This window comes from Pogoniulus pusillus, chromosome 10 (genome assembly GCF_015220805.1).
Source record: "Pogoniulus pusillus isolate bPogPus1 chromosome 10, bPogPus1.pri, whole genome shotgun sequence".
NCBI classification, from domain to species: Eukaryota; Metazoa; Chordata; class Aves; order Piciformes; family Lybiidae; genus Pogoniulus; species Pogoniulus pusillus.
Genome location: NC_087273.1, coordinates 7,472,246 through 7,499,641, shown reverse-complemented (window position 1 = coordinate 7,499,641; position 27,396 = coordinate 7,472,246). Strand labels below are relative to the sequence as shown.

At 55.4% G+C, this 27,396-nt stretch overlaps 3 protein-coding genes across 16 annotated transcripts in view; 2 read left to right on the top strand and 1 right to left on the bottom strand.

The window, feature by feature from the left end:
* Positions 1–17,435, top strand: part of RUFY3 (RUN and FYVE domain containing 3) — a 51,676-nt gene extending 34,241 nt beyond the window's left edge. For 4 of the 13 annotated variants that reach the window (XM_064149709.1, XM_064149701.1, XM_064149702.1 and 1 more), the window contains 10 exons: positions 895–987; positions 1,883–1,963; positions 2,113–2,280; positions 3,019–3,116; positions 9,074–9,193; positions 10,736–10,838; positions 11,789–11,868; positions 13,636–13,663; positions 14,163–14,237; positions 15,467–17,435. In XM_064149709.1, coding sequence (XP_064005779.1) covers positions 895–987; positions 1,883–1,963; positions 2,113–2,280; positions 3,019–3,116; positions 9,074–9,193; positions 10,736–10,838; positions 11,789–11,868; positions 13,636–13,663; positions 14,163–14,237; positions 15,467–15,610 — 990 coding nt within the window. In that variant the 3' untranslated portion in view covers positions 15,611–17,435. Of the gene's footprint in view, positions 1–894; positions 988–1,882; positions 1,964–2,112; positions 2,281–3,018; positions 3,117–4,206; positions 8,862–9,073; positions 9,194–10,735; positions 10,839–11,788; positions 11,869–13,635; positions 13,664–14,162; positions 14,238–15,212; positions 15,309–15,466 lie in introns of those variants that run through there. The other 9 variants (XM_064149706.1, XM_064149707.1, XM_064149708.1 and 6 more) reach the window with 7 other exon arrangements.
* Positions 17,436–18,190: 755 nt separating this feature from the next.
* GRSF1 (G-rich RNA sequence binding factor 1) lies at positions 18,191–25,554 on the bottom strand. Of its 2 annotated transcripts, none has more exons than XM_064149715.1 (10): positions 25,243–25,554; positions 24,636–24,780; positions 22,880–23,035; positions 21,919–22,059; positions 20,928–21,057; positions 20,558–20,706; positions 20,318–20,442; positions 19,704–19,839; positions 19,243–19,325; positions 18,191–18,314 (listed from the first exon to the last, which is right to left on the bottom strand). In XM_064149715.1, the coding sequence occupies exons 1-9, from the start codon at positions 25,426–25,428 to the stop codon at positions 19,264–19,266; spliced, it is 1,230 nt and encodes a 409-aa protein (XP_064005785.1). In that variant the 5' UTR covers positions 25,429–25,554; the 3' UTR covers positions 18,191–18,314; positions 19,243–19,263. The 2 variants fall into 2 exon arrangements, with proteins under 2 accessions (XP_064005785.1, XP_064005786.1); XM_064149716.1 differs by lacking the exon at positions 18,191–18,314 and adding an exon at positions 18,321–18,594.
* Positions 25,555–26,182: 628 nt separating this feature from the next.
* The window catches only part of MOB1B (MOB kinase activator 1B), a 43,084-nt gene continuing 41,870 nt past the window's right edge, over positions 26,183–27,396 (top strand). The window contains exon 1 of the mRNA XM_064149692.1: positions 26,183–26,400. Within this exon, the coding sequence (XP_064005762.1) occupies positions 26,381–26,400 (20 nt within the window). The 5' untranslated portion in view covers positions 26,183–26,380. The remainder of the gene's footprint in view (positions 26,401–27,396) is intronic.

Genomic DNA, 27,396 nt, shown 5'->3' with positions numbered 1-27,396 from the left:
TGGCCTCAAAATAATCTGTTAGTTGGGAATTCCTCTGAGGCAGATGTCCTGTAAGCACAGTGTATGCTCTTGAGCCTCTATTTCCAGCCAAGTCTTCCTTCTCTGAGGTTCTCATTGTGCTTCTCCTGCCTAGAAGCCTGAAGGTCTTACAGCAGTGGTGCTCCACCTAGCAGTGCACCCAAACTGCTGGAGCTTTAGCAAACCCACAGGAGTCTTTGTTGACAAGCTGTGCTAGGTTGGACTGGATGATCTTGGAGGTCTCTTCCAACCTGGTTGATTCTATGATTCTAAGAAGTCAGCAAATCTTAGCTGCCATATGCTCAGAATTCCCTTGGAGTTTTCTGACAAAGGCAGGAGGATGGAGTGAGGATTTCTGCTGAGCTGCACCAACCACACACTTGAGTACAGCAGGTAGAGACCTGAAGAAGTCAACAACTTGACAGAAAGACAGGAATTTGAGTAAGGCAAAGGGCAAGGTCTTACACCTGGTTTGGGGCACCCCTTGGTGTTAATCCAGGCTGGGAGCTGAGCTCAAGAGCAGCTGCCCTGCAATGAAGGAATTGGGGGTGCTGCTGACTCTCTGAACCCAAATAAGCTGGGAATTCTGTTTTAACTGATTGGAATTGGTTCAAATTTGATTCAAGTTGGTCTGGTTTAACCAAACCTGGAATTCCATCACACTGGCACTAATTGGTGCTTGTTCAGATCACTTTCTCCATGGTAGAAGCTAAGCTGAGGAGTTTTTTGCCACTCAAAATTTTCTTCCTTCACTTTGAGTATAAAAAAATGTAGCAAGAGAGAGGAGGGGGAAATCAAAAAAACCAAACCAAGCAACCCAAAACAGTGTCCAAGGATGGTTTTGATCTGTTCCTCTTAATTGTGTTCTGTTCCCAGCTTGCAGTTGCAAACAACAGGATTATTACACTGCAAGAAGAGATGGAAAGGGTTAAAGAAGAAAGCTCTTACATCCTAGAGTCCAATCGTAAGGTTGGTTTGTGTGAGTGGTTCCTGAACCTTTTGGGCAGCACCTGCCCAAAGTCAACCAAGGAATCAGGGTTTGGAGGAGGCTTTTATTTCCTTCTGTAGCTCACACACAAACTGCACTAGAGAGGAGTGACTCCAGGCAGGTCCTTTGCAGAGGGGAACAGATGGCTCCTGGCCAGAGCCCAGAGCTAGCACAGCGTGTTCCTGGCTGGCTGGGTGGAGGTGGCAGAAGGGACAGGAGGGAGGATGATGTGCTGAGGGGGTGGCACAAAACTTGGATGCAGGAGTTGGGGTTTTTTTGGCCTGAAATGTTGTTATTTGTGGAAGTCAAGGGGCAGGATTTTAGTGGCTTCAGAGAGTGGTTTGGGTTGGAAATGACCTTAAAGATCATCCAGTTCCAACCCCCCTGCCATGGGCAGGGAAACATCCTGCTAGCCCAGGTTGCTCAAGGCTTCATCCAAGCTGGCCTTGAACACCTCCAAGGAGGGAGCATCCACAATCTCCCTGGCTGTGAGACCTCCCCACTCTTGCTTACCCAGCTGTGACCCCCTCCTTGGCCATGTCCTCTGCTCTCACTGCAAAGTTTCTGCTCCTATCTGTGGCAGAGCCTGGGGTTACTTTTAAAACCCTGAAGATCTTTGTTTGAGGTTTTGTCACCAGAATTAGGATTTTGTGAAGTCCTGAAACGGGTCCATTTGGGTCATAGCCACTGTTGTGCCCTGAGCAGGTGAGGAAATGGGCAGTGAATCGTTGCCCCAAGCGCTGCCTTATCTGAGCGGAGCTCTGGGTTGTGCTAGTGGCAGAATTTGTTTCTGAAGCGGTGGGGGAAGCAAATCATCAGGCAGTGAAGGTCAGTAACACATAAGGAGAGCTTAATTGGGTGTCTTCATTAACCTAGGTTGCAAAAGACAGAACTGCTGATGGACAAGCCCTGACGGAGGCACGGAAACAGCTGAAGGAGGAGACTCAGCTGCGGCTGGTAAGGACAATGTGGATTTCCTGTCCTGAGGGGTCTTTGGTGGGTCAGATCTGTAACTGTGAGGCTGTGGCAGTGCAGCAGCTGCCAGGCAGTGCCCTCAGTGGTAGGATCTGACTGGTTGGTAATACTGTCTGATCCCTGTGTTTCAGGATGTGGAGAAGGAGCTGGAGGTGCAGATTGGGATGCGACAGGAGATGGAGCTGGCCATGAAGATGCTGGAGAAAGATGTTTGTGAGAAGCAGGATGCACTGGTGGCACTCAGGCAGCAGCTGGATGATCTCAGGGCCCTAAAGCATGAGCTGTCTTTCAAGCTGCAGGTAGGGAAGTTCACAGATTCATGGATTGCATCAGGTTGGAAGGGGCCCTCAAAGGTCATCTTGTCCAAATCCTCTTGCACTCAGCAGTGACACTTCCAACTAGAGCAGGCTGCCCAGGGCCACCCTGAGTCTGATCTTGGATGTCTCTAGGAATGGAGCCTCAACCACATCCCTGGGCAACCTATTCCGGTATTTCCCCACTCTCACTGTGCAGAACTTCCTCTTGATGTCCAACCTAAATCTGCCCTGCTCCAGTTCCAAACCTTTGCCCCTTATCTTACCACCACAGGCCCTTCTGAGCAGTTCCTCTGCAGCCTTCTTGTAGCCCCTTTCAGGCACTCGAAGGCTGCTTCGAGGGCTTCCTGCAGCCTTCTCTTCTCCAGGCTGAACCACCCCAGCTCCCTCAGCCTGTCCTGGAGCAGAGATTGCTCCAGCCCCTGATCATCTTCGTGGCCTCCTCTGGACCCAGCAGGCTGGCAAGGTGTCTGTCCTTGCAGTTGTGACCAGGCATTACCTTTCTGGACATCTTCTACTTCTTTGGCTTCTGCACTTGTCCTTTGGGACACGATTTAATGGCCATAGTGGGCTTAGGTTGTTGGTTGGACTCGATGGCCTTAGAGCTCTCTTGTAAGCCTAACAATTCTATGATTCCATGCCCCTCTTGTTGCCCCCTGATTTCTTAGGGAGGATTTTGGTTTTGCTGCTACTTACACAAGCCCATGGGGCTGCTTTTTGCAGAGTTCAGACATGGGAGTCAAACAGAAGAGTGAACTAAACAGCCGCTTGGAAGAGAAAACAAATCAGATGGCTGCCACCATCAAACAGCTGGAACAAAGGTAAGAAGTGGCACTTCTGCAGTCAGCAAACCTTCTGTGTGTCCTACAGGGGGTGTCCCCCTGGCCCTGCGTGGCCCAGGCGAGAGTCCAAGTGCTCTGCTTAGCCAACGCTCGACAGAGCATGGGGAGGAGAGCTCTAGTGAGTGAGGTGCTGCTAGGAGAAGTGTTTGGTGTGCTCAGGAGAGTTGCTAGCAGAGATGCTGCCAAGGTAGTCCTGAGCATGGCAGCTCTGTTCAGCTGTGTCAGCCAGGCATTTCTGACAGCACTGAGAGAGAAATGAGGATGCAGGAAATGGGGGAGCCCCCAGGTGTAATGTCCATTTAGACTGGGACAGGTTGTCTCCATGCTTGCTTCAGCTGCAGCTGCCCTGTGGTGTGGCTGTTGACTCCAGGGTGTCCTCTGCAGAAGCAGAGCTGGGACTTAATGGAGAGCCTGTTGCCCTTTGAGCCCCTGGTGCCTCACTCTCAGTTGTCTTGCAGCCCTTGGGCACCAGCTGTTGTTGCTTTCATCTGAGGAGCTCTGAGGGCTGCAGTGTGGTAGAAACCTTCCTGACTTCAGCATCTGCTGAGAGCATTAAATGCTGGAGCAGCTGATCCTTAGAGAGAGGTCCCTTCCAAGGTGGCATTCTCTGACTATGAGGTTCCCTTCTAATGGGGCTGCACTGCTGTCATGTTCCCGACCCTGATGAAGTGGGGAGAGCTTCAGCATTGCGATCAGGTTGCTTTGAGAAGGAGCAGTGCTGCTTTGGGCTGGTTCTCAAAGGCAGGTTTTGTGGTGGGTCAGAACTTCAGTCTCTGTGGACTGCCTTGCTAGCCCTGAGCAGATCAGCAGAAGGCATCACTCAGCAGTGTGTCTGGGCTTAGTCACTGAGTAGGTGACTGCACTAAGCTGATGCTCTCTTCTGAAGGGTTATGCTCTGTACGAGACAAGGTCATTTTGTGAGTGACAGAATCTGTGCTTTCAAATGTTTGGTGAGATCATCTCAGACCCTAATGGATCTACTCTTTTTTTTTCCTCTTGCTGTTTTTCTTTCCCCATTGTTTCATTTCCTTTTCCCCTCCCCCTCCTCACTCTGCCTCAACTTACCCAGTGAAAAGGATTTGGTGAAACAGGCAAAAACCTTAAACAGCGCAGCAAACAAACTGATCCAGAAGCATCATTAAAGACATTTTTATGTCTGGTCACCTCACAGCTCTGCCCATCAGAACTCATTTATGAGGGGGAGAACTTGAGAATTGCTAAAGATGTTCATTGTCACCTAGGGTTGATTTTTGGAATTTGCTGAATTTTTAAAACCAGTGAGTTTGGGTTGTTTTGGTTTGGGTTTTTTTTTTTGCTCTTCAGAGATTTAGAGTTGAGTATATATATGGGGGGGGGGAAAAAAAAGCAGCAGCATCCTGAATTTTGCCATTTTAAACCATGTCAAAGTAGCAATGAGTTGGCCAATAGGCACACCAGGGAAGCATCAGGAGTGGGAGATGTGTGGCTGTGCCCATCCTGGTGATGCAGACCCTGCACCAAATCTTCAACAGCAGTGGCTCCGAGGTGTGTTGGTCAAGCCAACAGCAGGTTGGCCAACTCTGGAAGAGTCCAACTGGTTTTCTGTGTTCTTTCCCAACCCCCTCTTTTTTTTTTGTGAAGTAGACCCTCCCTCCCCCCCCCCAGAAAAAGGCATCCCTGGAAGTTGTTGAAAGTAGTTGTGTGTGTGTCCCACTTCTGTTCCATGGGTTGACCCCGAGTCCTAGACAGGGCTGTGACTCCGCTGCCAAGCTCAGCCCTCTGCAAGGAGGCTCCAAGGGTTTTGCCTTAGTGACTTGGTGGCAGGGTGGGGACTTCTCCTTGTTCCTTGAAATGTCCTGTGTCCAGAATTAGTAGCTAGGTGTCTTAGAGTAACATGATAGAGTGGTGAGTTCAGTGGAAACCTCCTTACCTTTGCATTGCCTTCTACCTCTGCCATGGACCCCTCTAGACGTTCGGTGTGGTTCTTCCCACAGCCAAGGAGAGAGATGTCTTGGTAGCTCTCTCCTCTTCTTAGCAAGGGAAGGGTCACGATTCACAGACCAAAAAGAATCTGGTCTTTATACTTTAGTGTTCAAAAGAAACACCACCAAAACCCAGGAGGAGCAAAACAGTGCAGTGGTGAGGAGTGGAAATGGTCCTTTGGTAGCTGAGCATTCCTCCTCTGAGCCGTCGGTGGGTGAGCAGGGGGAGCTGCTTTTTACTGCTGCACTTCTTGCACTTGCAACCCAGTTTCTGTTGCTCAATCCCGGTGGAATTTGCTACTGAAAGAAGGAGCTAAAGCTTGGAACAAGCTCTCAATAGGACAACTAATGGCCAATTTAACACCCCAGTGCAAGACTTTAACTGTAGCTTACCAATCCTCTTCCCTGGGGCTGCTGAGGCTCCCCTCGCTGGCCTAGGTCAGGCTTTAGGTTCTAAGCATTCCAAGGGATTTGGTTTCCTTTCCAGAAGATGCTGTTTGGAGGCTTTCTGTGGTGACTAAGGGTTGGAGTTTCCCTCTGCTGAGATGCCTGTAAAAATCCTGTGGTGCCACTTCTCCCTTTGTCGTGCTCCTTGGGCAGTGGGTGGCAGCTGTGACTGAGACACAGCTGGGGAGACAACACCCATGGGTTCTTGCTAGGTTGGTTTGAAGGTCTGTGAGGCTCCTGTGTGCAAGCCTGTCCCACCACTTGGTCAGTGGACAAAAGCAGGCTTGGAGACCTGTTTTAAACCTCTGCACCATGCCCGAGTCACATGCTTGAAAGTATAAACCTAACCTTCAGTAACCTTTGCCTAGGAACTCATTTTAACTACCCAGAAACAGAAGCAAACAGAGACAGGAAGCAGAAAGCTTCCATCAGGGCACCCAACTGGTTAGAACAGCCAACTGCTCTGCCTCTCCCCTGTTTCTTCTGCAGGAGCAGGGGGTTGGGCTGGCTTTGTTTGCTGGCACCGTGGTGCTGGAATAAGGCAGAACTGAGGGCCTGGATATACTGCTGCTGGCAGGCCCTGAGTGGAGGTGGTGCCCAGGCATCGAGGGATGTGGCCATGGCTGCTGGCAGGCCCTGAGTGGAGCTGGTGCCCAGGCATTGAGGGATGTGACCATGGCTGCTGGCAGGCCCTGAGTGGAGGATGCCCAGGCATTGAGGGATGTGACCATGGCTGCTGGCAGGGCCTGAGTGGAGAATGCCCAGGCATTGAGGGATGTGACCATTGCTGCTGGCAGACCCTGAGTGGAGGATGCCCAGGCATTGAGGGATGTGACCATGGCTGCTGGCAGGCCCTGAGTGGAGAATGCCCAGGCTTTGAGGGATGTGACCATGGCTGCTGGCAGGCCCTGAGTGGAGGTGGTGCCCAGGCATTGAGGGATGTGGCCATTGCTGCTGGCAGGGCCTGAGTGGAGGATGCCCAGGCATTGAGGGATGTGACCATGGCTGCTGGCAGGCCCTGAGTGGAGGTGGTGCCCAGGCATTGAGGGATGTGACCATTGCTGCTGGCAGGCCCTGAGTGGAGGTGGTGCCCAGGCATTGAGGGATGTGACCATTGCTGCTGGCAGGGCCTGAGTGGAGAATGCCCAGGCATTGAGGGATGTGACTATGGCTGCTGGCAGACCCTGAGTGGAGAATGCCCAGGCTTTGAGGGATGTGACCATGGCTGCTGGCAGGCCCTGAGTGGAGGTGGTGCCCAGGCATTGAGGAATGTGACCATGGCTGCTGGCAGACCCTCAGTGGAGGTGGTGCCCAGGCATTGAGGGATGTGGCCATTGCTGCTGGCAGACCCTCAGTGCAGATGATGCCCAGGCATTGAGGGATGTGACCATTGCTGCTGGCAGGCCCTGAGTGGAGCTGCCCAGGCATTGAGGGATGTGACCATTGCTGCTGGCAGGCCCTGAGTGGAGCTGCCCAGGCATTGAGGGATGTGACCATGGCTGCTGGCAGACCCTCAGTGCAGATGATGCCCAGGCATTGAGGAATGTGACCATGGCTGCTGGCAGACCCTCAGTGCAGATGATGCCCAGGCATTGAGGGATGTGACCATTGCTGCTGGCAGACCCTCAGTGCAGATGATGCCCAGGCATTGAGGGATGTGACCATTGCTGCTGGCAGGCCCTGAGTGGAGCTGCCCAGGCATTGAGGGATGTGGCCATTGCTGCTGGCAGGGCCTGAGTGGAGGATGCCCAGGCATTGAGGGATGTGACCATTGCTGCTGGCAGACCCTCAGTGCAGATGATGCCCAGGCATTGAGGGATGTGACCATTGCTGCTGGCAGGCCCTGAGTGGAGGTGGTGCCCAGGCATTGAGGGATGTGACCATTGCTGCTGGCAGGGCCTGAGTGGAGATGATGCCCAGGCATTGAGGGATGTGACCATTGCTGCTGGCAGACCCTGAGTGGAGGTGGTGCCCAGGCATTGAGGGATGTGACCATTGCTGCTGGCAGGGCCTGAGTGGAGATGATGCCCAGGCATTGAGGGATGTGACTATGGCTGCTGGCAGACCCTGAGTGGAGGTGGTGCCCAGGCATTGAGGGATGTGGCCATTGCTGCTGGCAGGGCCTGAGTGGAGGATGCCCAGGCATTGAGGGATGTGACTATGGCTGCTGGCAGACCCTGAGTGGAGGTGGTGCCCAGGCATTGAGGGATGTGACCATTGCTGCTGGCAGACCCTCAGTGCAGATGATGCCCAGGCATTGAGGGATGTGGCCATTGCTGCTGGCAGGGCCTGAGTGGAGGATGCCCAGGCATTGAGGGATGTGACTATGGCTGCTGGCAGACCCTGAGTGGAGGTGGTGCCCAGGCATTGAGGGATGTGACCATGGCTGCTGGCAGACCCTGAGTGGAGGTGGTGCCCAGGCATTGAGGGATGTGACCATGGCTGCTGGCAGACCCTGAGTGGAGGTGGTGCCCAGGCATTGAGGGATGTGACCATGGCTGCTGGCAGACCCTCAGTGCAGATGATGCCCAGGCATTGAGGGATGTGACCATTGCTGCTGGCAGGCCCTGAGTGGAGGATGCCCAGGCATTGAGGGATGTGACCATTGCTGCTGGCAGGCCCTGAGTGGAGAATGCCCAGGCATTGAGGGATGTGACCATGGCTGCTGGCAGACCCTCAGTGCAGAGGATGCCCAGGCATTGAGGGATGTGACCATGGCTGCTGGCAGACCCTCAGTGCAGATGATGCCCAGGCATTGAGGGATGTGACCATTGCTGCTGGCAGGCCCTGAGTGGAGGATGCCCAGGCATTGAGGGATGTGACCATTGCTGCTGGCAGGCCCTGAGTGGAGAATGCCCAGGCATTGAGGGATGTGACCATGGCTGCTGGCAGACCCTCAGTGCAGAGGATGCCCAGGCATTGAGGGATGTGACCATGGCTGCTGGCAGACCCTCAGTGCAGATGATGCCCAGGCATTGAGGGATGTGACCATGGCTGCTGGCAGACCCTCAGTGCAGATGCTGCCCAGGCATTGAGGGATGTGACCATTGCTGCTGGCAGGCCCTGAGTGGAGCTGCCCAGGCCAGAGTGCAAGCGCCCAGGCCCGCGCACTAACTCTCTATTAGTAGCTAACCTCTGTGGCAAGTTCCAGTTCCCTGTGTAAAGCTGAGCTGTAACCTACATTCAACTCCAGATGCGACTGCAGCTCTGTGTGCTGGAGGTTTGCTTTGACCCTGGATAAAAGTGATGTTTTCTGTTTTTTCATCTCCTGGCTGTAACCTGTAGTAAAATAGAATAAAAACGATTGCAAAGCCGAGCTGCTGCCTGGTTCACCTACACCTCGCTTGCCTCCTCCCCAGCCTTGCCTTTCCACCTCTTTCTTTGCCTTTGTTGGGCCCTTCTCACTTTCTTGTTTCGGTTTGGTTTGTCTGTTTTGTTCTGGTTTGGTTTGATTTGTTGGTTAAACTCAGTCTTCCTCCCCACCATGGCTTTTGTTTTTTATCACAAGTTCATGTGGCTCAAATCCAGATTGCGGCAGGCGGAGAAGGAGCGGCAGCTGGCTCAGCAGGACAACCGCCTCTTCAAGCAGGAGTTTGGGGACAAAATCAACAGCCTGCAGCTGGAAGTGGAAGAGCTCTCCAGGCAGCGGTGAAGCAATCCTTTTGCTGGTCTCTTTTCCAGGCTGGTTTTGCTCTGGCAAGCAGCAAATGGGCAAAACTGGGGGCTCCCTGCGCTCCAGTCGCGTGTGTCGGACCTCCGCTGGTGACCGTCGCGAGGTGCAGGGGGGCAGGGATCAGCACAAGCTGTTTAGGATGCTCAGCGGGTCCTTAGCCTGTGGTCAGGTCATAGAACCACGTTTCAGGTGCAAAAGCCTTCTGAGGTTATCGAGTCCAACCACCAACTCAACGCCACCATGGCCCCAGGTGCCATGTCAGTGCATTTCTTGAATGCCTATGGAATTGCTTGGGTTGGCAAAGCCCTCCAAGATCATGCAGTCCAACCACCAACCCAACACCACCATGGCCCTTGAATAGCTATGGAATCATGGAATTGTTTGGGTTGGCAAAGCCCTCTAAGATCATGCAGTCCCACCACCAACCCAGCACCACCATAGCCCTTGAATACCTATGGAATTGCTTGGGTTGGCAAAGCTCTCTCTAAGATCATGCAGTCCAACCACCAACCCAGCACCACCGTGGCCCTTGAATACCTATGGAATCATGGAGTTGTTTGGGTTGGCAAAGCCCTCTACGATCATGCAGTCCAACCACCAACCCAACACCACCATGGCCCTTGAATAGCTATGGAATCATGGAATTGCTTGGGTTGGCAAAGCCCTCTAAGATCATGCAGTCCAACCACCAACCCAGCACCACCGTGGCCCTTGAATACCTATGGAATTGCTTGGGTTGGCAAAGCTCTCTCTAAGATCATGCAGTCCAACCACCAACCCAACACCACCATGGCCATCAAACCATAGCCCTTGAATATCTATGTAATCATGGAATTGCTTGGGTTGGCAAAGCCCTCTAAGATCATGCAGCCCAGCCACCAACCCAACACCACCTTGGCTGTCAAACCATGGCCTCATGTTTCTTGAATATCTATGGAATCATGGAATTGCTTGGGTTGGCAAAGCCCTCTAAGATCATGCAGCCCAACCACCAACCCACCACCACCTTGGCCATCAAACCATAGCCCCAGGTGCCATGGCCACACCTTTCTTCAGCAGCTCCCCAGGGCCCAGGCTCCAAGCTTGGTGTCAGAAGGCCTTCCCCAGCCATCAGGGAGGAGCAGCCCATCTGTCCTGTGGTGATGGCATTAGCAAACCATCAGGGATGGAAGCTTTGGTTTCAGGACTGCTCTTGCCACCGTTAAGGTGCTGAAGGTGGGACAGGGCACTGAGCAGCAGCTCTGTGGCAGATGGATAACCAACTGGTTTTGAAGGACTTCCAGACATAGCCAAGAGGTTTACTCCCACACAAGGTGCTGCTGCAACCAGATGAAGAAGACATTTACCACCCTGACATGTGGTGACTTAAGGCTTCTTACTGCAAAAGACACTTTGCAGCTCCTGAGTTGGGTTTCAGCTGCTTTAATGTAAGGAGAGGGTTAAATAGTTCCACAGCCTGTGGTGGCAAGTGTTCCAAACCCAGAGCCTTGACTCACCATCCCACTTCCATCTTCTAGGAGCCACCTTGAACTGGAACTGAAGAGGGAGAGAGATAAATGGTCCCATTGTCACCAACACAGCCAAGAGCCCAGAAGAAGCACAAAGAATTGGCTGAGACAGGTAATGAGACGTTTCTTAATGGCTTGACTTGAAGCCCAAGCCCAGACAGTGAGGGTGTGAAGACACTGGCACAGGTTGCCCAGGGAGGCTGTGGATGCCTCCTCCCTGGAGGTCTTGAGCAACCTGTGCTGGTGGGTGGTGTCCCTGTCCATGGCAGGGAGTTAGTAGTGGGTGGTCTTGAAGGTCCTTTCCAAGCCAAGCCCCTCTGTGAGTCTGTGATTAATTCCATTTTGGTAGCAGATGTTGGAAGCAGCAATTGGTCAGCTCTTTGCAAGGGCAGAACCAGCAACTTCTCGCTGCTGAGGGGTCTGAGAGCAGGTCACTGCTCCCTTCATTCTGGAATGGGCTTCTTTTGCCCCAGGATTTGCAGGAGGTCTTTGATCCACTGGCAGCTTGCACTTGCAGAAGTGTAGGAGCTATGCTGGGATTGTGGAGCTCTCACAGCTGCTGCTGCTGGGTGGTTCTGCCAGAGCTCCCCATGCAGGCTGGGGGCTTGGTTTTGACCACGGTGGTGCAGTGAGGTGTCCAGGCTGTCACCTGGGTTTGTTTCCTTTCCTGGCTGAGAGGATTTCTCTCCCTGATCAGGCTTTGAGAAGCCTTCTTAGCCCATTTAGCTGTTCAGCCTCTGCTGCTGAAATAAAGGAGATTGACTTGAGCCCTCTGCTGTAAGCAGGGCATGAGACATGCTTGAGAGCCCATCTCCAAAGCACCAAATAAACCTTTTGTTCACAGCAGAGGGGAAGCAGGCAGAGCTGCTCTGAGTAGGGGCTGGACAGCATAACCTTCAAGGGTCCCTTCCAACCCAGTGTATTCTGTGATGGGAGTTCACAGCCAGGAGGAGCAGGTCCCATTCCCAACATCCCAGTGTGAAGTCTGCCGTTGCAGGGTGGCAGGCTGAGTTTGGAGTCTCTGCAGGGTTCAGCTGATGGGTCTCTGTTTCCTTTTGGCAGGATGGGAAGCTCAAAATCCAAGAGGAGAACTCTAAAGTGAAGCAGCCCTTAAGGGAGGAGAACAGCATCCTGCCACACAAGTAGGGGAGACATCAGATCTCGTGGTTGCCTTAAGTCCTGCTTCCCCTTCTTTAGCTTCTTTGCTGGTTGGAAGTTTGGACCAGAGCAATCTCTTGAAGAAAGATTTTCAACCTCATGCCCTGTGAGGTCTCAACTCCTTTTTCACAGCATCAGTCAGGGTTGGAAGGGACCGCAAGGAGCAGCCAGTTCGAACCCCCTGCCGTGGGCAAGGATACCCTACCCTAGAGCAGGCTGCCCACAGCCTCATCCAGCCTGGTCTTAAACACCTCCAGCCATGGGGCTTCAACCACCTCCCTGGGCAACCCATTCCAGCCTCTCACCACTCTCATGCTGAAGAACCATGACACCTCTCAGGAGGTTCTGCATTTCTGGGTCTGAGAAGCTCTGTCTTACTCCCACTTAACCTTTTCCTCCTATAAATTTACTCATTTTTCTTACTTGGAGAATCTTCATAACCCAAGGGCTGCAGAGTCCTGCACCTTTGGTACTCATGTGAGACACTGCCACAGGTTGCCCAGGAAGGTTGTTCCTGCTCCCTCCCTGGAGGTTGTTCAAGGCCAGCTTGGATAAGGCCTTGAGCAACCTGTGCTAGTGGGAGGTGTCCCTGCCCGTGGCAGGGGTTGGAACTGGATGCTCTTGAAGGTCCCTTCCAACCCAAACCATTCTGTGAATCTGTGGATTCTATGTCCAAAGATCTCTTCATGGAGGGAAGAGAGAAGGATTAGTGGATCAGTGGCATTTGGAGATAAAAAAGAGAGGGTCTGGAGGAGAATGGAAGCTGCTGGAGAAAGAGAACCTTGAAATAATTATAGCTCAGGAAGATGGTTAGAAGAAGACAGCTTGGATTCAGGTTGCTCAACTCAGGGAGGTTTCAGAGGAGAGCTCTTGTTGAAAAGGGTTCATTTAGTATCAGAAAGCCAAGCTTCAGGTTTGGTTTGAAACGTGAAGAGAGGCTCTGGAAGCCAGAGGGGGACAGCTCTGTGAGGAGGACTTTGCCCAGGGATGATGGTGCCAGCCTGTGTGAAGTGCTCTGGATGTCAGCTCTGGCACAGCACAGAGGAATATGTCAGGGGAGTATGGTGGTAAAAATAGCATCAGCTGGACTCAGATCTGCTTTAGCAGGCAGCAGAAACCTTCCAAGCCTGAGTTTAAGCAGTGGAAGCATCAGACTGCTGCTTTGTCTGCAAGGCCTCAAAATTGGATCCCCACTGCTCCAGGATGTTGCGAGGGGTCAAACATTGTGCAGCCATGAAATTGAAAGCTGATTCTAAACTCTGCTTGTGCCATCTAAAGAGGAAACGGCCACAAGCTGCACTGGGGGAGGTTTAGGTTGGACATTAGGAGCAGCTTCTTCATTTGAAGGGTCCCTGAAGCCTAGAACAGGCTGCCCAGGGAGGTGGTGGAATCCTCATGCCTGGAGGGGTGTGGAAGCTGCAGAGATGTGGTGCTGAGGGCCGTGGTTTAGCACCAGCCTTGGTAGAGTTAGAGAATGGTTGGATTCTGTGATCTTAAAGGTCTTCTCCAACCAAAATGGTTCCATGATTCCTTGAAAAAGGCTTCTCTGCTCATGCTCCCTCTCCTCTGCTGAAGTGTTTCACATACAGCCGCAGTCACTCACTGTTTGTGCCTCCTGGCACTGGGGTTTGGCTTAAACAAACCCAAACTGAGATCATTTTAGGGTATTCAGCCCAAGCTTGAGGGGATCCTCAGGTCTCCAGGTGCTTTCCTGAGCCCCAGCTCCAAGTGACGATGCTCTTCTCTTGCAGGTCACCGAGCAGCACGCAGGAAGAGCAGGTTGGTGATTGTCTTGCATTGAAATGCTGAAGGACAGGGGTGCTGAGGGAGATCCTGGGGGCCTTTCCTGCCCACACATCCTGAAGATTGTCCTTTGGGTGCCCTTGGTGAGGGTTTGGCTGGCGAGTCCATAGCTGTTCCCTCACGGGGGACATTCTGCCCTGGGTGCCAGCTGTCAGTGGGATGCTGCTACACTGGGGTCCAGTCCGTGGGGAGTTTCTGCCTCTGATGAAAAGGTGCTGAGCTCCCACCTCGGTGCTGGGCCTTGGTCTCAACTTGGAGATGCAGCTGTGTGGTCCTCGGTTCCTGCAGCTGTGCTGTGCTTCCCTTCCTGCCCCATGCTGCGGCTGGTGCTGGTGCAGCTGCAGCTCAGCCTGCGCAGCCAGGCTAGGGGGTTACAGTGAGCAGCCTGCGAGGTGTGCAGCTCAGCCCCAGAGCTCTGACCAGATGCCCTGCCCAGAGGTAAAGCAGAACATCTTGGTTTTCACTTGGGCTTCAGGAGCAGCTCTCAGGACCTGGAAGCGCTGAAGTCTGCCAGCTGTGCCGGGAGGAGAGCAGCCGAGGCAAAAGAAAGGTAACTGTGGGGGCTCATGTGGTCCCCTCTGTCTCCTGGTGAGCATGTGGACAGCTCTTCTCCTGGTGACCTGGGGCAAAGAAAGCAGCCCTTTGCTGAGCTGACTTTGTTTGCTAGCTCATTCCCCACCCTGCTTGGTGGTTTGGTTTCTCTTCCCCTCAGCAGCTTCTCCCTTTTTAGCCAAGTGTTTGTGTTTGTTTTTTTCTGGGCTCAATCAGAAGTGAGAGCAGGAGGCCTGGAGGAGATGGTCCTAGGGGTCCCTTCCAAGCTGGCTTCCTGTGGTGGTTATGTGTTGTTAGATTTGTTGCCCCTCCACTGCAGCCACCTTGCCTTTCTCTCTAGTTTTATGTGGCTGAGCCTCTCTTACTTCTATCACAGCTTAACAGCCTGAGGAGTGCAGAGCTCTGAGCTCTGCCCCCAGCTGAAGGTGAACCAGTGCCTGTGCTACCGACAGGACTTGGGCAGTGTTCTGGGGGCATTGGGGAGCACAATGAGGTGCCCCAGCCAGGAAGCTCTGAGGCTGCTGTGGAGAGGAGGTGCTGTGATGGGCAGCTCTAGCAGAGTCCATTGGAAGTTGGTTGGTTCATGACTAGCAGCTCTTCCCTGTTTGCTGCAAGCCTTCAGCCGCTCTGACCTCAGGAGCTCTGCTAGCAGCTGCCCCAGAGCACAGCAACAAACCTGGGGTGTCTTCAACAGGGACAAGAGGGGAGTTTGGGAGCATCTTTTTCTCAGGCCCAGCAGATGATGTAGGTTGACTGCAAGTCAGTGAGATAAAACATCAGAGTCACAGAATGGCAGGGGTTGGAAGGGACTTCTGGGCACCACTCCCACTCCCTGCCAGGGCAGAGTCACCTACAGGTCACCACACAGGAACACATCCAGGTGGGTTTGCAGTCTCTCCAGAAAAGAACTCCACCACCTCTCTGGGCAGCCTGCTCCAGCACCATTTAAACTACAGAAGTTCCTCGTGTTTAGGTGGAACTTCTCATGGTCAAGCTTCGTGCCTGTTGTCCTGTCACAGGGCACCGCTGAACAAAGCCTGCTCCCATCCTCCTGCCACCTGCCCTTGAGGTATCGATCAGCACTGCTGAGATCCCTCACCCAGAGACCCCAGTTCTCAGTCTCTCCTCACAAGAGAGAGTTCAAGTCCCCTCAGCTTCTCTGTAGCCCTCTGTGTTGCTCATGTCTTGAACCTCTCCTGAACGTTTGTCCTTTTCCCTGCCTTCCAGAACATCTGCAAGAACTGTGGTGGCATCTTCTGTGAGTCCTGCTCAGGGAATGAGCTGCCCTTGCCCTCCAGCATCAACCCCGAGCGCGTCTGCGATCCCTGCCACAAGCAGCTCATCCAGCAGTACTCCAGCAGCCCCTTGTAGGGGACAGCCTGTGGAGAGGTGACAGAAACAAGGTGTAGCTGATGGTGGTTCCTGGAGTTCTCAGGGGGAAGACACTTGCCTGGCTTCTGCCGAGGTCTGGGGTGGGAAGTAGCTTCATGGTGGTGTTGAGTCTCTTGTGACTTCTCGGTATTAAACCCCTTCTGCTCTCAGGATGTCCCATGGAGCAGACTCGGGGCATGGGGAGAACAGAGAGCTCCCCAAAACCAGCTCCTGTGAGCCCGTCTGTGTCTGCCTGTGTGGGGACATCCTTGGCCTCCAGCGTGCTGTGAAACCTGCTGCTGCCAGCAGGGCAGGAGCTGCCTCTGAAGCTCCATCTCCCCTTTCCCAATGGCCTTGGCCAGTCCAGCCCAGCTGAGCCACACTAGTGGTGGGTGAGGCCCGCAGGCACCGTCTGGCTTCATTCCCTGGGCTCAGCTTGCACAGTCCAAGCTGTGCAAGTTCTCTGAGGGGCTGGGGTGGCTCTGAGGTGTGAGAACTGAGGACTTGCACTGACCTGCCACACAAACACCTCAGGGCATCTCAGACTTTCCCCTAGGAGCCCCTTACTGTGACTTGGTGGCAGCACTGGCCGAAGCACAGGGTGGCACTTTGCTGTCACCGTGTCTGGGGTGGCAACTGGAGGGTTGGATCTCAAGGCAGGTTCAAGGCCACCTCCATCCACCTCTCCCCCACGGGCACATGAAGAGGTCCTTGTAACAATAGCTGGCACCTCACCTTCACTTTGATCTCCCCAAGATGGGAATGGCCTTCACCTCCTGGAGCTCTGCTGCCAGCAGTTTGAAGGGTTCACAGTTGGAGCTGCATCATTCGTTGTTGCTGTTACCTCAAGGGGTGCTGTGTTGCTCCCAAAAGCTGTAGTGGCTTCCTCGTGGAGCACATAGGTCACAGTTTTTAGTCTGGGTTGTACTGGAAGCCACCTTCAGCCTCTAGGGTGATAGGCTGTGTTGTAGTCCCTAGAAGTGACCGATCTGACATATGCACTGGGCTTGTAGATGCTGTTAGGGGTTCAGGAGGCTTTTTCTGCTGCCTAGGCTGAAGTAGAGGGGGGGCTGAGGTCAGGTATGTGGATGGTGCTCGTTGGTGCCCCCAGCTCTCTTTGGGGTGTGCAGCCAGCCAAGTTCTGCAGCTCCTCTTGCCAGAGCACATCACAGGGAGCACAGCTTCAAAGTTTGTCTTTTTCTGCCTCTTCCCCCTTATGGCAGTCCTCAGAAACCTCTCCCTGGAGCACGCCTAAGGCTGTGCTGTGGCCACACAGCCCTGCAGGGGTGACACCGGTGCTGGGGGCACTCAGAATTTGGGGGTGGTTTAGCGTGGAGGGGTTTGTGCACCCCACCCAGTGTGACTCATGCCCCAGGAGACCCCAGTGATTGCCAGCGGAGGGGATTCAACTGGAACCCACTTTGGGTTCAGTGCTGCTCTGCCCAGCACTTTGCAGCTCTCCAGTGACAGCTTTGTTGTCACCTGTCCCAGCAGGAGCAGCTGTTGCTCTAAGTGTGAGTGCTGTGAGAAGCAGGACAGCTCTTGAGAAAGTCCCAGCCCTGCACACAGGCAGGGAGTTGGCTGAGGACCCCCTCAGCAAACAGCTCCAGTGGGTGCTGTACTAGAGAAGGGTCACAGTTATTGTGCTGTTGTCATCTCTTGCCTGGTGGCCCAGGCTCTGTCTGGAACTGCTGGATGTGTGCTGTAAGTCCTCACAGCACCTTGGCTCAGGTCCTGCCAGGCTGAGGGCTGGCACTAGGGGGAGCAGAGGGCAGACTTTCTGATGTTCACTTTGTTGCACACAATAAAAACTTGGTCATCTGTCTTTGGTGTCCCCAGTGGTCCTTCCATCCCATCCCATCAGCTGTGTGCATGAAAAGCATTTCCAGCTGCTAGTGGGTGGTGGGTAGGTGCAGAGAGGTGTGGGAGGAGGGAGGTGGTTTTGGTTATAGGACCATAGAATTGTTTGCGTGGGAAAAGCCCTCCAAGATCATCCACTCCAGCCCTCAACCTAGCACCACCCTGGCCATCAAACCATGTCCCCAAGTGCTATGGCCACACCTTTTTTGGACACCTCCAGGGCTGGGGCCTCCACCTCCCCAGGCAACCTCTTCCACTCCCTGACCACTCTTGCAGCAAAGAAATTGTTCCTTCTCTCCAGCCTAACCCTCCCCTGGCACAATTTCAGGCCACTGCCTCTCCTCCTATCACTTGAGACTAGGGAGAAGAGCCCAACCCACACCTCACTGTGGCCTCCTTTCAGGAAGCTGTTGAGAGCAATGAGGTCTCCCCTCAGCCTCCTCTGTGCCAGGCTAAATCCCCCCAGCTCCTTCAGCTGCTTCTCCCCAGCCCTGTTCTCCAGACCCTTTACTAGCTTGGTTGCCCTTCTCTGGGCAGCCCCTCACTGTCCTTTGAGCAAGGGGCCCAAAACCTGACCACACAGAGAGCCTGCTGAGGTCACTCTGCTGTTACCCAGCAGCAGTGTGTGGTCAGTGCTCTCTGCCCCATCACACACCTGCAGGCCAGACCAGATCCATCCCACCAGATTTGCTGCCCCTCCAGCTCTGCAAGAGGCTCCTGTAGGGAGTAAGTCAAGAGCATTTATTAGAGGCTCTCAGGCAGTGCCAGCCCAGCGTGCCCAGCTCCTCCTGGTGCCCGCGCAGTGACAGCCGCACGCCGTCCCCACGGAATGTCTTCGCTTGGCCTGAAGGGAAGAGACACAAACCTCAGACTGCCAGGCAGGAAAGCAGCCCAAAGTGCTTCTGCTCCAACCTTTCTAGATGGCGGTGGTGGTGTTGGAATCACCACCTGGCTGCAGCTCCTTGCTGCCCTCCTCCTCCTCAGGCACCACTGCTGCCCTCCAAGGCACTGCCAACAGCGGAATTCGCAGGACTGGACGATCTGACCCAACAGGTGAGACATTGGCATGGGGGCTGCCCCACACACATGGGCTGGGAGGGGTGGGGAGGTCAGTTCTGCTGCTCCTGCAACAAGGGATGGAGGCTGCAGCTGGGTGTATGGTTTGGCCCTGCCCTGAGCACTTAGCCCTAGCCTGCAGCTGTTGGAGGGGCCAGGATCGAAAGGAGGGATCCTGGGAAGGGAGCTCATGACAAAACAAGTTGGCTAAGAGGTCCCACACTGGAAACATGACAGCCTGGTGCCACTGAGCATGGGCTGAGCAGTGGGTGCTGCAGGGAGTGCAGGGAGTAAGACAGCAGAAGTGACCTGTGTCCAGCTCCAGCACCTTGAGGTGTCAACAACACAACCCTGTCTCCAGCCAACAGACTCATTCCGCATCTGTGGATTCGTGGAGTAGTTTGGGGACACCTCCCACCAGACCAGGCTGCTCAAGGCCATGGTTTCTCTTCCACACCATGGAACCCAACCCCATTATGGCAGCAGAGTTTTAAAGGGAGGAGGAAAACTAATCTCTCCTGCACGCTCCAGTTGTGACAGGGCAAGCTGCTGCCCCTCTGCCATGCGACTTCCAGCCCTTTACAGACCAGAATGTTCAGGTGGTGAGGCCCTTCAGGCACACACAGTCAGTCCTTACAGTGGTTGGAAGGCAGAGTCAGAAGCAGCAAACCTGAGGCAGGTGCTGCCAGACCTGGAGCAGGGAAGGCTGCACTCACCAAATCCAAGCTGGGCCCTTGTTACTGGCAGCTTTCCTCTGCCTTTGGATGTTGGTTCAGGAACAGCTTCACAGCACCGCACTCTGGGGAGAAAGGCAGAGAGGGGGCCTGTGGTCAGTGACTGCTGGAGGAGGTCTTCACTGACACAAAGCTCAGGCCACACAAAAGCTGAACTGGAAGCCTCCATCCCAGATGCCCCTTTGGCACAGGGTGTCAGCAGCAGCTGGACAAGCTGGCCCCAACCACCCAAAGAGCTGAGGTTCAGGGTTCAGAGATTAAGAGGATGGTTTGGGCTGGGGAGACCTTAAAGGATCATCCAGTTCCAACCCTCTGCCATAGGTAGGGACAGCTCCTGCTAGTCCACGTTGGTCAAGGCCTCATTGAAGCTGGCCTTGAACACCTCCCACGGAGGGGGCATCCACAACCTCCTTGATTGTGAGACCTCTCTCCTCTCTGCTCACCTAGCTGCGACCCCTCCTTGGCCATGGCCGCAACCGCATCCTCATGGCTCTCAAAATGCACCTCTGCTTCTCCTGTGGCTTCTCCATTGGAGTTATATTCCACCATGATCCTGGTGGGCTTCAGTGGGGCAAAAAACTGGAAAGGAGGGGGAAAGAACCCAAGTGGTTGGTAAGAAAGAGAGGAGAGTGCTGGTGATGGTGGTGCTGCTGCTAAACATGCTGGTTCCACTCACAGACTCTGTCCACCTAGGGGGAGGTTTGAGCTGTGGGGTAGCAAAACACTGTGGGGTTGGACTCAGTGACCTCCAGAGGTCACTTCCAACCCCTGCCATTCTATGGCTATGGTGGACTTAGGCTGGACCCAATGACCTTAGAGGTCTTTTCCAACCAAAACCATTTTCTGATTCTTAGTTATGGAGGTGAGCACGTGGCTGCTGTGCCCACAAGGCCACAGACACCCCAGGGAGCTTGGGAGCCTCATCAAGCTCCAAGTTCCAAACACGTTCAGCCCAAAGCCACTGAGATGAATTCCAAACCTGAGGTCACCTCAGCTGTCACCATTCATCAAGGCCTTGTGCTGGTAAGGAGCAGTGGATTCTGTGGTGATTACTCACGTTTATGATGTCTTGGGCACTGGTTTGGGTGGGAAACCCTCTCACGTGGACAAAGTGCAGCGTTGATGAGACACTGCCAGATGCTACAGCGTGCCTGGAGCTCTCTGCTCCTTGCCTGCCCAGTTCTGAGGAGGAAGCACTCACCATTAGCACTCACAACCAACACCTCCCTCAAGGGAAGCTGCAGCCAGCCAGGGTAGAAGGAAGGGGCCCCAAAGTGCAGGCAGGGCAGGGACTCACTGCTCTCTCTTTCAGCATCTCCCTCGTGGCTCAGCCCCCGCTCCTCAAACGCAGGCTCGTACTCCCTCCTCACCCTGTCATAGCCCATGTGCTTCTGCATGCTGTGCTTCTGCATGCTGTGCTTCCTGCTCACATACACCTCGATGTACCTGCAGGTGCAAGGAGAAGGTGATGTGGAGATCAGGCAGAAATCCTTGACAGCAAAGGTGGGGGAGACACTGGAGGAGGCTGCCCAGGGAGGCTGTGGCTGCCCCCTCCCTGGAGGTGTTCAAGGCCAGGCTGGTTTAGCTGGTACAAAGCAAGCTGCAAGTCACACAGGATGCTCCACAGCAGGTTCTCCTAGCCTGGGGGACCTCCATGAAGTGCCTACCTACTCCCCATATATTCCTTGTGTCGTAGCAGGGCTTTAGCTGCCATGTCAGGAGCTGCAAACTGCACAAAAGCTTCTCCTGTTCTTCTTTCTCCCCGGTAAATGAAAACTATGTCAGTTATTTTTAAACCTACAGAAGAGAGAGGAGGAAAAAAGGCATTTAAGTTGTCAGAAACTTGTGTCTTAGCTCAGAGACATCTTCTTGCCTGCTCTTTTGGGCTTTGGCAAGTTAATTGGGCAGTTAAATAGCTCTGGATCGACTCCTTGTGCTGGCCTAGGTACCTGTTTTATTTCACTCCAATTTAGGTGCTTTAAATTTCACAGAAGGCTTCACTCCTAATAATCAGTCAGCCTGAGGCTTTAACTATGCAAAGGAGTGAGTCCAACTTCGAGACACAAAGGGGGTCCAGAGCACAAATACTCTTGACATTTCCTCTTATTATGGTGATTTTTTTCCCCTCAACTCTGTGCAGCACTTGCTCAGCTGAACTGGAGCAGTCAACTTCCACAAGCATGAACCAAGCACTCACAGAACGTCAGCAGCTGGAAGAGACCCCTAGACAGGATGCAGTCCAACCCCCAGTCATGAACATCTGAACTGCTGTGAAGAGGTTTGTGTGGCCTGACTGTCTTGAGCGTAGAGCTGTGAACAGCCACACTGCACTCACTGTGCTCTACCTTCCAGGCATTCTTCCCTCTCTTACTTTGCCACATGACACACTGGAAGCAACCTAATTGCAGAGAACAGCATCCAGATCTCCTCCTTGGTCCCCAAGGAAGAGTGCTGACCCCAGGTTAGGCCTGCAGAAGTCAAAGGTGCAAGAAAACCTTGCAGCCGAAAGCTGGTTCAGAAAGCTTCAGCTGCTCCCAGCTTCCTTATGCTGCTCAGAGGTGTTCAAGGGCGTTCCTCTGGCCCAGGGAAGCAGCCACCGATCCAAGCTTGGAGAATTCAACACCTCACAACTGAAGAGCACAGACCAGGCTGAGTTACCTGCAAAGAAATCTGCTATGTCCTCCTCAGTGGAGCTGAAGGGAAGGCCTCTGAGCAGCACAACTCCATCATTTATGGCTTGGGACTCATCGCGCAGGCTCCGCAGCAAGCCCTCCACATCGCTGTCATGGACCTCAAAGACTGCAAGGGAGCACAGGGCAGCTTTACCCTCTCAGCACTCTGCAGCCATTCTTCTGAAGCAGGACTTCACACTTCTTCCCCCAGCCCACACTCCACTGTTGCTCCTGCAGCAGTGCCTCTCACTGCATGAGGCACTCTGCCCTTCCTGCCCAGCCCAGGAATCACACGATCCTAGAAGGACTCAGGTTGGAAGAGATCTCAAGGATCATCTACTCCAACCTCCCCACAACAGGCAGGGACACCTCTCAACTAGACTTGGCTGCTCAAGGCCTCACCCCTCACCTCACTCTTGAACACCCCCAGGGGTGTCTTCCTAAGATCTATTTTAAGCCTGCTCTCCCTCAGCTTCAAACCATTCCTCCTTGCCCTGTCTCTGGACACCCTCATGCAAAGTCCTTCTGCAGCCTTCCTGTAGGATCCCTTCAGCTATTGGAAGGCAGCTCTAAGACCCCCTGCCTGAGTCTCCTCCTCTCCAGGTTGAACACCCCCAGCTCCCTCAGCCTGTCCTCACAGCAGGGATTCTGCAGCCCTTGGATCATCCTTGTAGCCTCCTCTGGACTAACTCCAGCAGCTCTTTGGTTTAGTATTCTGCTCTGTTCCACATCTGCCCCAACCCCACCAGCCTGCTTTATTACTCAAGCAGTTCACAGAAGGCCAGGTTGGAAGGGCTCCCTGAGGCTCCTCTGGTCCAACCTTTCCAGGCGACAGTGGAGCTGACAGGAGCTGGCCCAGCAGCCTGTCAAGCTGAGCCTTATTTTACCATCCTTATTTCCTCTGCCAAGAGGCCTCTCCAAGGCAGGGGCTGCTGTGTCAGACTCACCTTTCACGTAGCGTGGGCCCATGTACCTGAGGTTCTTCTCCAAGGCTCTCTGGACATCTGCTTTGGACTCCATCTCAATCAAGGCGTCGCCCCTGCGCCTCCCATCCCTGTTTAAGAGGAAGTGGATCCCGTTCTCACCGTTTCGAATTCTACAGCCTAGAAACCAAGGAACACACGACACAGGAACTGCACCACACCTGGGGCTCACTGCTCACAGGAGAAAGGAACAGCCTGCACTCAGCTGTGCCCCTCAGCAGCGCAAAATGCTGCCTTCAAAGGAGGGACACTCCTCTAACCTCTAACACACAATGCTTTGCTCGGGTTTCTACTGGCTTTCACGGCTGTACAGCTGGGCTACTGGAGATTGCCATCAGAGAATCAACCAGGTTGGAAGAGACCTCCAAGCTCATCCAGGCCAACCTAGCACCCAGCCCTAGCCAGTCAACCAGACCATGGCACTAAGTGCCTCAGCCAGGCTTTGCTTCAACACCTCCAGGGATAGCGACTCCACCACCTCCCTGGGCAGCCCATTCCAATGCCAATCACTCTCTCTGCCAACAACTTCCTAACATCCAGCCTAGACCTCCCCTGGCACAACTTGAGACTGTGTCCCCTTGTTCTATTGCTGGTTGCCAAGCAAAAACCACTCCAATTTCTTTAAAACTGGGGAAAGCTGGGGACAAAAGAAACTATAGAATCATGGAATTGTTTGGGTTGGAAAAGACCTCTAAGATCATCAAGTTGAACCTTCAACCCAACACCACCATGGCCATCAAACCCAGGTGGCCAAGAGAGCCAGTGGCATCCTGGCCTGCATCAGGAATGGTGTGGTCAGCAGGAGCAGGGAGGTCATTCTGCCCCTGTACTCTGCACTGGTTAGACCACACCTTGAGTACTGTGTTCAGTTCTGGGCCCCCCAGTTTAGGAGGGACATTGAGATGCTTGAGCGTGTCCAGAGAAGGGCGACGAGGCTGGGGAGAGGCCTTGAGCACAGCCCTACGAGGAGAGGCTGAGGGAGCTGGGATTGGTTAGCCTGGAGAAGAGGAGGCTCAGGGGTGACCTTATTGCTGTCTACAACTACCTGAGGGGTGGTTGTGGCCAGGAGGAGGTTGCTCTCTTCTCTCAGGTGGCCAGCACCAGAACAAGAGGACACAGCCTCAGGCTGTGCCAGGGGAGATTTAGGCTGGAGGTGAGGAGAAAGTTCTTCACTGAGAGAGTCATTGGACACTGGAATGGGCTGCCCGGGGAGGTGGTGGAGTCGCCGTCCCTGGAGCTGTTCAAGACAGGGTTGGACGTGGCACTTGGTGCCATGGTCTGGCCTTGAGCTCTGTGGTAAAGGGTTGGACTTGATGATCTGTGAGGTCTCTTCCAACCCTGATGATACTGTGATACTGTGATGTTCCCAGTGTCATGTCCACCCATTTCTTGAATGCCTCTAAGGATGGTGACTCCACCACCTCCCTGGGCACCTTGTTCCAGTGCTTAAATAGCAGTCTTTAAAGGAACCACTTCCCCCTGGAATGCCTCCACTAAGGCCTATGAAGAGAAAAGCATACTCATGAAGATGTGATGAGCTCCTAGTCAGTGTGGAGCAGTTTGGAAGTTGATTTCAGTGTGCCAATCATGAGCAGTTTTGCAGCACTATTTAAAAGCTCATCCTCTGGTTACAGATCTTGTGATTTTGGGAAGTAATCGTTAACTACCGGGTTCAAGGACAGCAGACTGCACAGGTATGGAGGGAAATAAACTGCCGTACTATCAAAGAAGGTAATCACATCTTCCTCGGTGCAGGAGTAGGGGAATCCTTGCGCCCTGATGAGAAAGACATTGTCACTGTCTTCCTTGGCTGCCTGCGGATCCTGCTCCGAGAGGTGACCTTCCTGGGACGGCGCATCTGTGATCTGTCACCGGAGAGGAACGACAACGGAGCCCAAGTTAAGAGGTGGCAGCGCGCAGCTCCCAGCCGCGGTAGCCAGCGATGGGCAGCGGCGGAGGCAGGCGCACGGTAACGGGGCCCGGCGCGCCATGCGGAGGGCGAGGGCGGGGAGCGGCAAGGGCAGGCAGCCTGTGCCCGGTGCCCATATCGCCGCCGGTTCCCACGCCGCGGGCAGCAGTCGCATGCCCGCAGCTGGGGGCCACATGGCCGCGGGGCTCCGCCGCCGCGGGGCTGGCCCTGCCGCCGGCCCGTTCACACGTGTGCCCCGACCCCGCCGGCCGGGCCGCCCGCCCTCACGCCGCAGAACCGGCCCGGCTCCCGGCTCCCGGCTCCGGCTGCGGCTGCGGCCGCGCTCCCCCAGCTTCGGCCCCGGCGGGGTCCCGTCCGCGTCCCCCAGCGGCGCCGTGCCGCCATCTTAGGCCCGTACCTGGCTGTAGCAGCGGCGGGCAGCGCGCAGCGGAGCGGGAGCCCACGGCGGCGCCCCAAGCGCCGAGGCGGCGGCGGCCGGGAGGCTGCGGGCGGGCGGCGGGCGCAGGCAGGGCGGCAGCGGCGGGCGCCGGCCCAGCACAAGGGCGGCCAGGCCGCGGCGCGCTGCGGCTACGGCGGCGGCCATGGGCGACGGGCGGGGGCTCGGGGGCTCCGCCTCCCCGTCCCAGGAGGCGGCGGCGGCGGGAAGCGCGTCCTGCGCGACCCGCTCTGCTTCCCGGGGACACCCGCGGCCCTGCGCCCCCGGTCCCGCTCGGCGCTGCGGCGGGAAGCGCGTCCTGCGCGACCCGCTCTGCTTCCCGGGGTCACCCGCGGCCCTGCGCCCCCGGTCCTGCTCGGCGCTGCAGCGGGAAGCGCGTCCTGCGCGACCCGCTCTGCCTCCCGGGGACACCCGCGGCCCTGCGCCCTCAGTCTCGCTCCGCGCTGCGGCTCCGGCGCGTCCTGCGCGACCCGCTCTGCCTCCCGGGGACACCCGCGGCCCTGCGCCCTCAGTCCCGCTCGGCGCTGCGGCTCCGGCGCGTCCTGCGCGACCCGCTCTGCTTCCCGGGGTCACCCGCGGCTCTGCGCCCTCAGTCCCGCTCGGCGCTGCGGCGGGAAGCGCGTCCTGCGCGACCCGCTCTGCCTCCCGGGGACACCCGCGGCCCTGCGCCCTCAGTCCCGCTCGGCGCTGCGGCTCCGGCGCGTCCTGCGCGACCCGCTCTGCTTCCCGGGGTCACCCGCGGCTCTGCGCCCTCAGTCCCGCTCGGCGCTGCGGCGGGAAGCGCGTCCTGCGCGACCCGCTCTGCCTCCCGGGGACACCCGCGGCCCTGCGCCCTCAGTCTCGCTCCGCGCTGCGGCTCCGGCGCATCCTGCGCGACCTGCTCTGCTTCCCGGGGACACCCGCGGCCCTGCGCCCTCAGTCCCGCTCGGCGCTGCGGCGGGAAGCGCGTCCTGCGCGACCCGCTCTGCCTCCCGGGGACACCCGCGGCCCTGCGCCCTCAGTCCCGCTCGGCGCTGCGGCTCCGGCGCCCGGGCCCCGGCAGCCCCACGGACGCTCCGGCCTGGGAGCGGAGCGGACGGAAGCTGGCCGGAGGGAAAGGATGAGCCAGAGTGGGCCCAGGTGGGCAAGAAGGCCACCGGCATCGCGGCCTGGATCGGCAGTAGGGTGGCCAGCAGGAGCAGGGCAGGGATCGTGCCCATGAACTGGGCACTGGTGAGGCCGCACCTCGAGTTCTGGGTTCAGTTCTGGGTCCCTCACTCCAGGAGAGCCTCCAGAGAAGGGTAGTGCAGCTGGTGAAAAGTCTGGAGTGGCCTCAGGTTGTCCCAGAGGAGGTTTAGGCTGGACCTGTGGAACAACTCTGGAGTCGTTTAGCGTGGAGGAGAGGAGGCTGAGGGGAGACCTCATTGCTCTCTCCAGCTGCCTCAACAGCCTGGTGTTGGTCACCAGTACAAGTGAGAGAGGAAATGGCCTCAGGTCGCCCCAGGGGAGGCTTAGCTTGGACTCTTGGAACAAGGTCTTCCCCGAAAGCGTTGTCAGTCAGAAAGTGTTTGTCCCCGAAAGCGAAGTCCCTGGAGCAGGCTGCCCCGGGCAGTGGTGGAGCCGTGGAGATGTGGTGCTGAGGGACGTGGCTTAGTGGTGCTAGCGCTTGGAGTGGATGATGTTAAAGGTCTCTTCTAACCGTAAGCGTTCGATGATTCAACTCACCCGTTTGCTGAGGCCACAGCTGCTGTTTCCCAGCTCGGGAAATAGGACAGGAGGAGGGGCGACGACTCGGCCAGCGAGGGGGAAGGCGGCAGGAACAGCGGCGGAGTGGTCTCAGGGTGCCCCGGGGGGTGTTCAAGCTCTGCCAGAAACGGGTTGTGAGCGAACAGATGGGGGTGAGCTGACACAGCTGAGCAGGGAAGTTCAGGGATTCATGGTAAGTTCTTACAGCTCTGTGCTCATTTGCAGTTGCTGTCACCACTAACCTATTTATGTCTTGGGTTTTGTCAAACAGAAATAGGCCCAGGGCATGACTTAAGCACGACAACCCTTTGACACCCCTTTCCTGTCTAATTTCATCAAGCAGCTCATTTTCTCCCCCTCACTGCCATCCTAGCTCCACAGTCTGACATG

Coding starts and splice junctions, on each gene's coding strand:
- GRSF1 (XM_064149715.1), bottom strand. CDS start 25,428: ATGGCCGCCGCCGTAGCCGCAGCGCGCCGCGGCCTGGCCGCCCTTGTG. Junction 22,060..22,879: donor GGGCCCACGCTACGTGAAAG/GTGAGTCTGACA, acceptor GCTCCCTTGCAG/TCTTTGAGGTCCATGACAGC. Junction 19,326..19,703: donor CAAGGAGGGGTCGCAGCTAG/GTGAGCAGAGAG, acceptor CTTTCTCCCCAG/AGTGCGGTGCTGTGAAGCTG.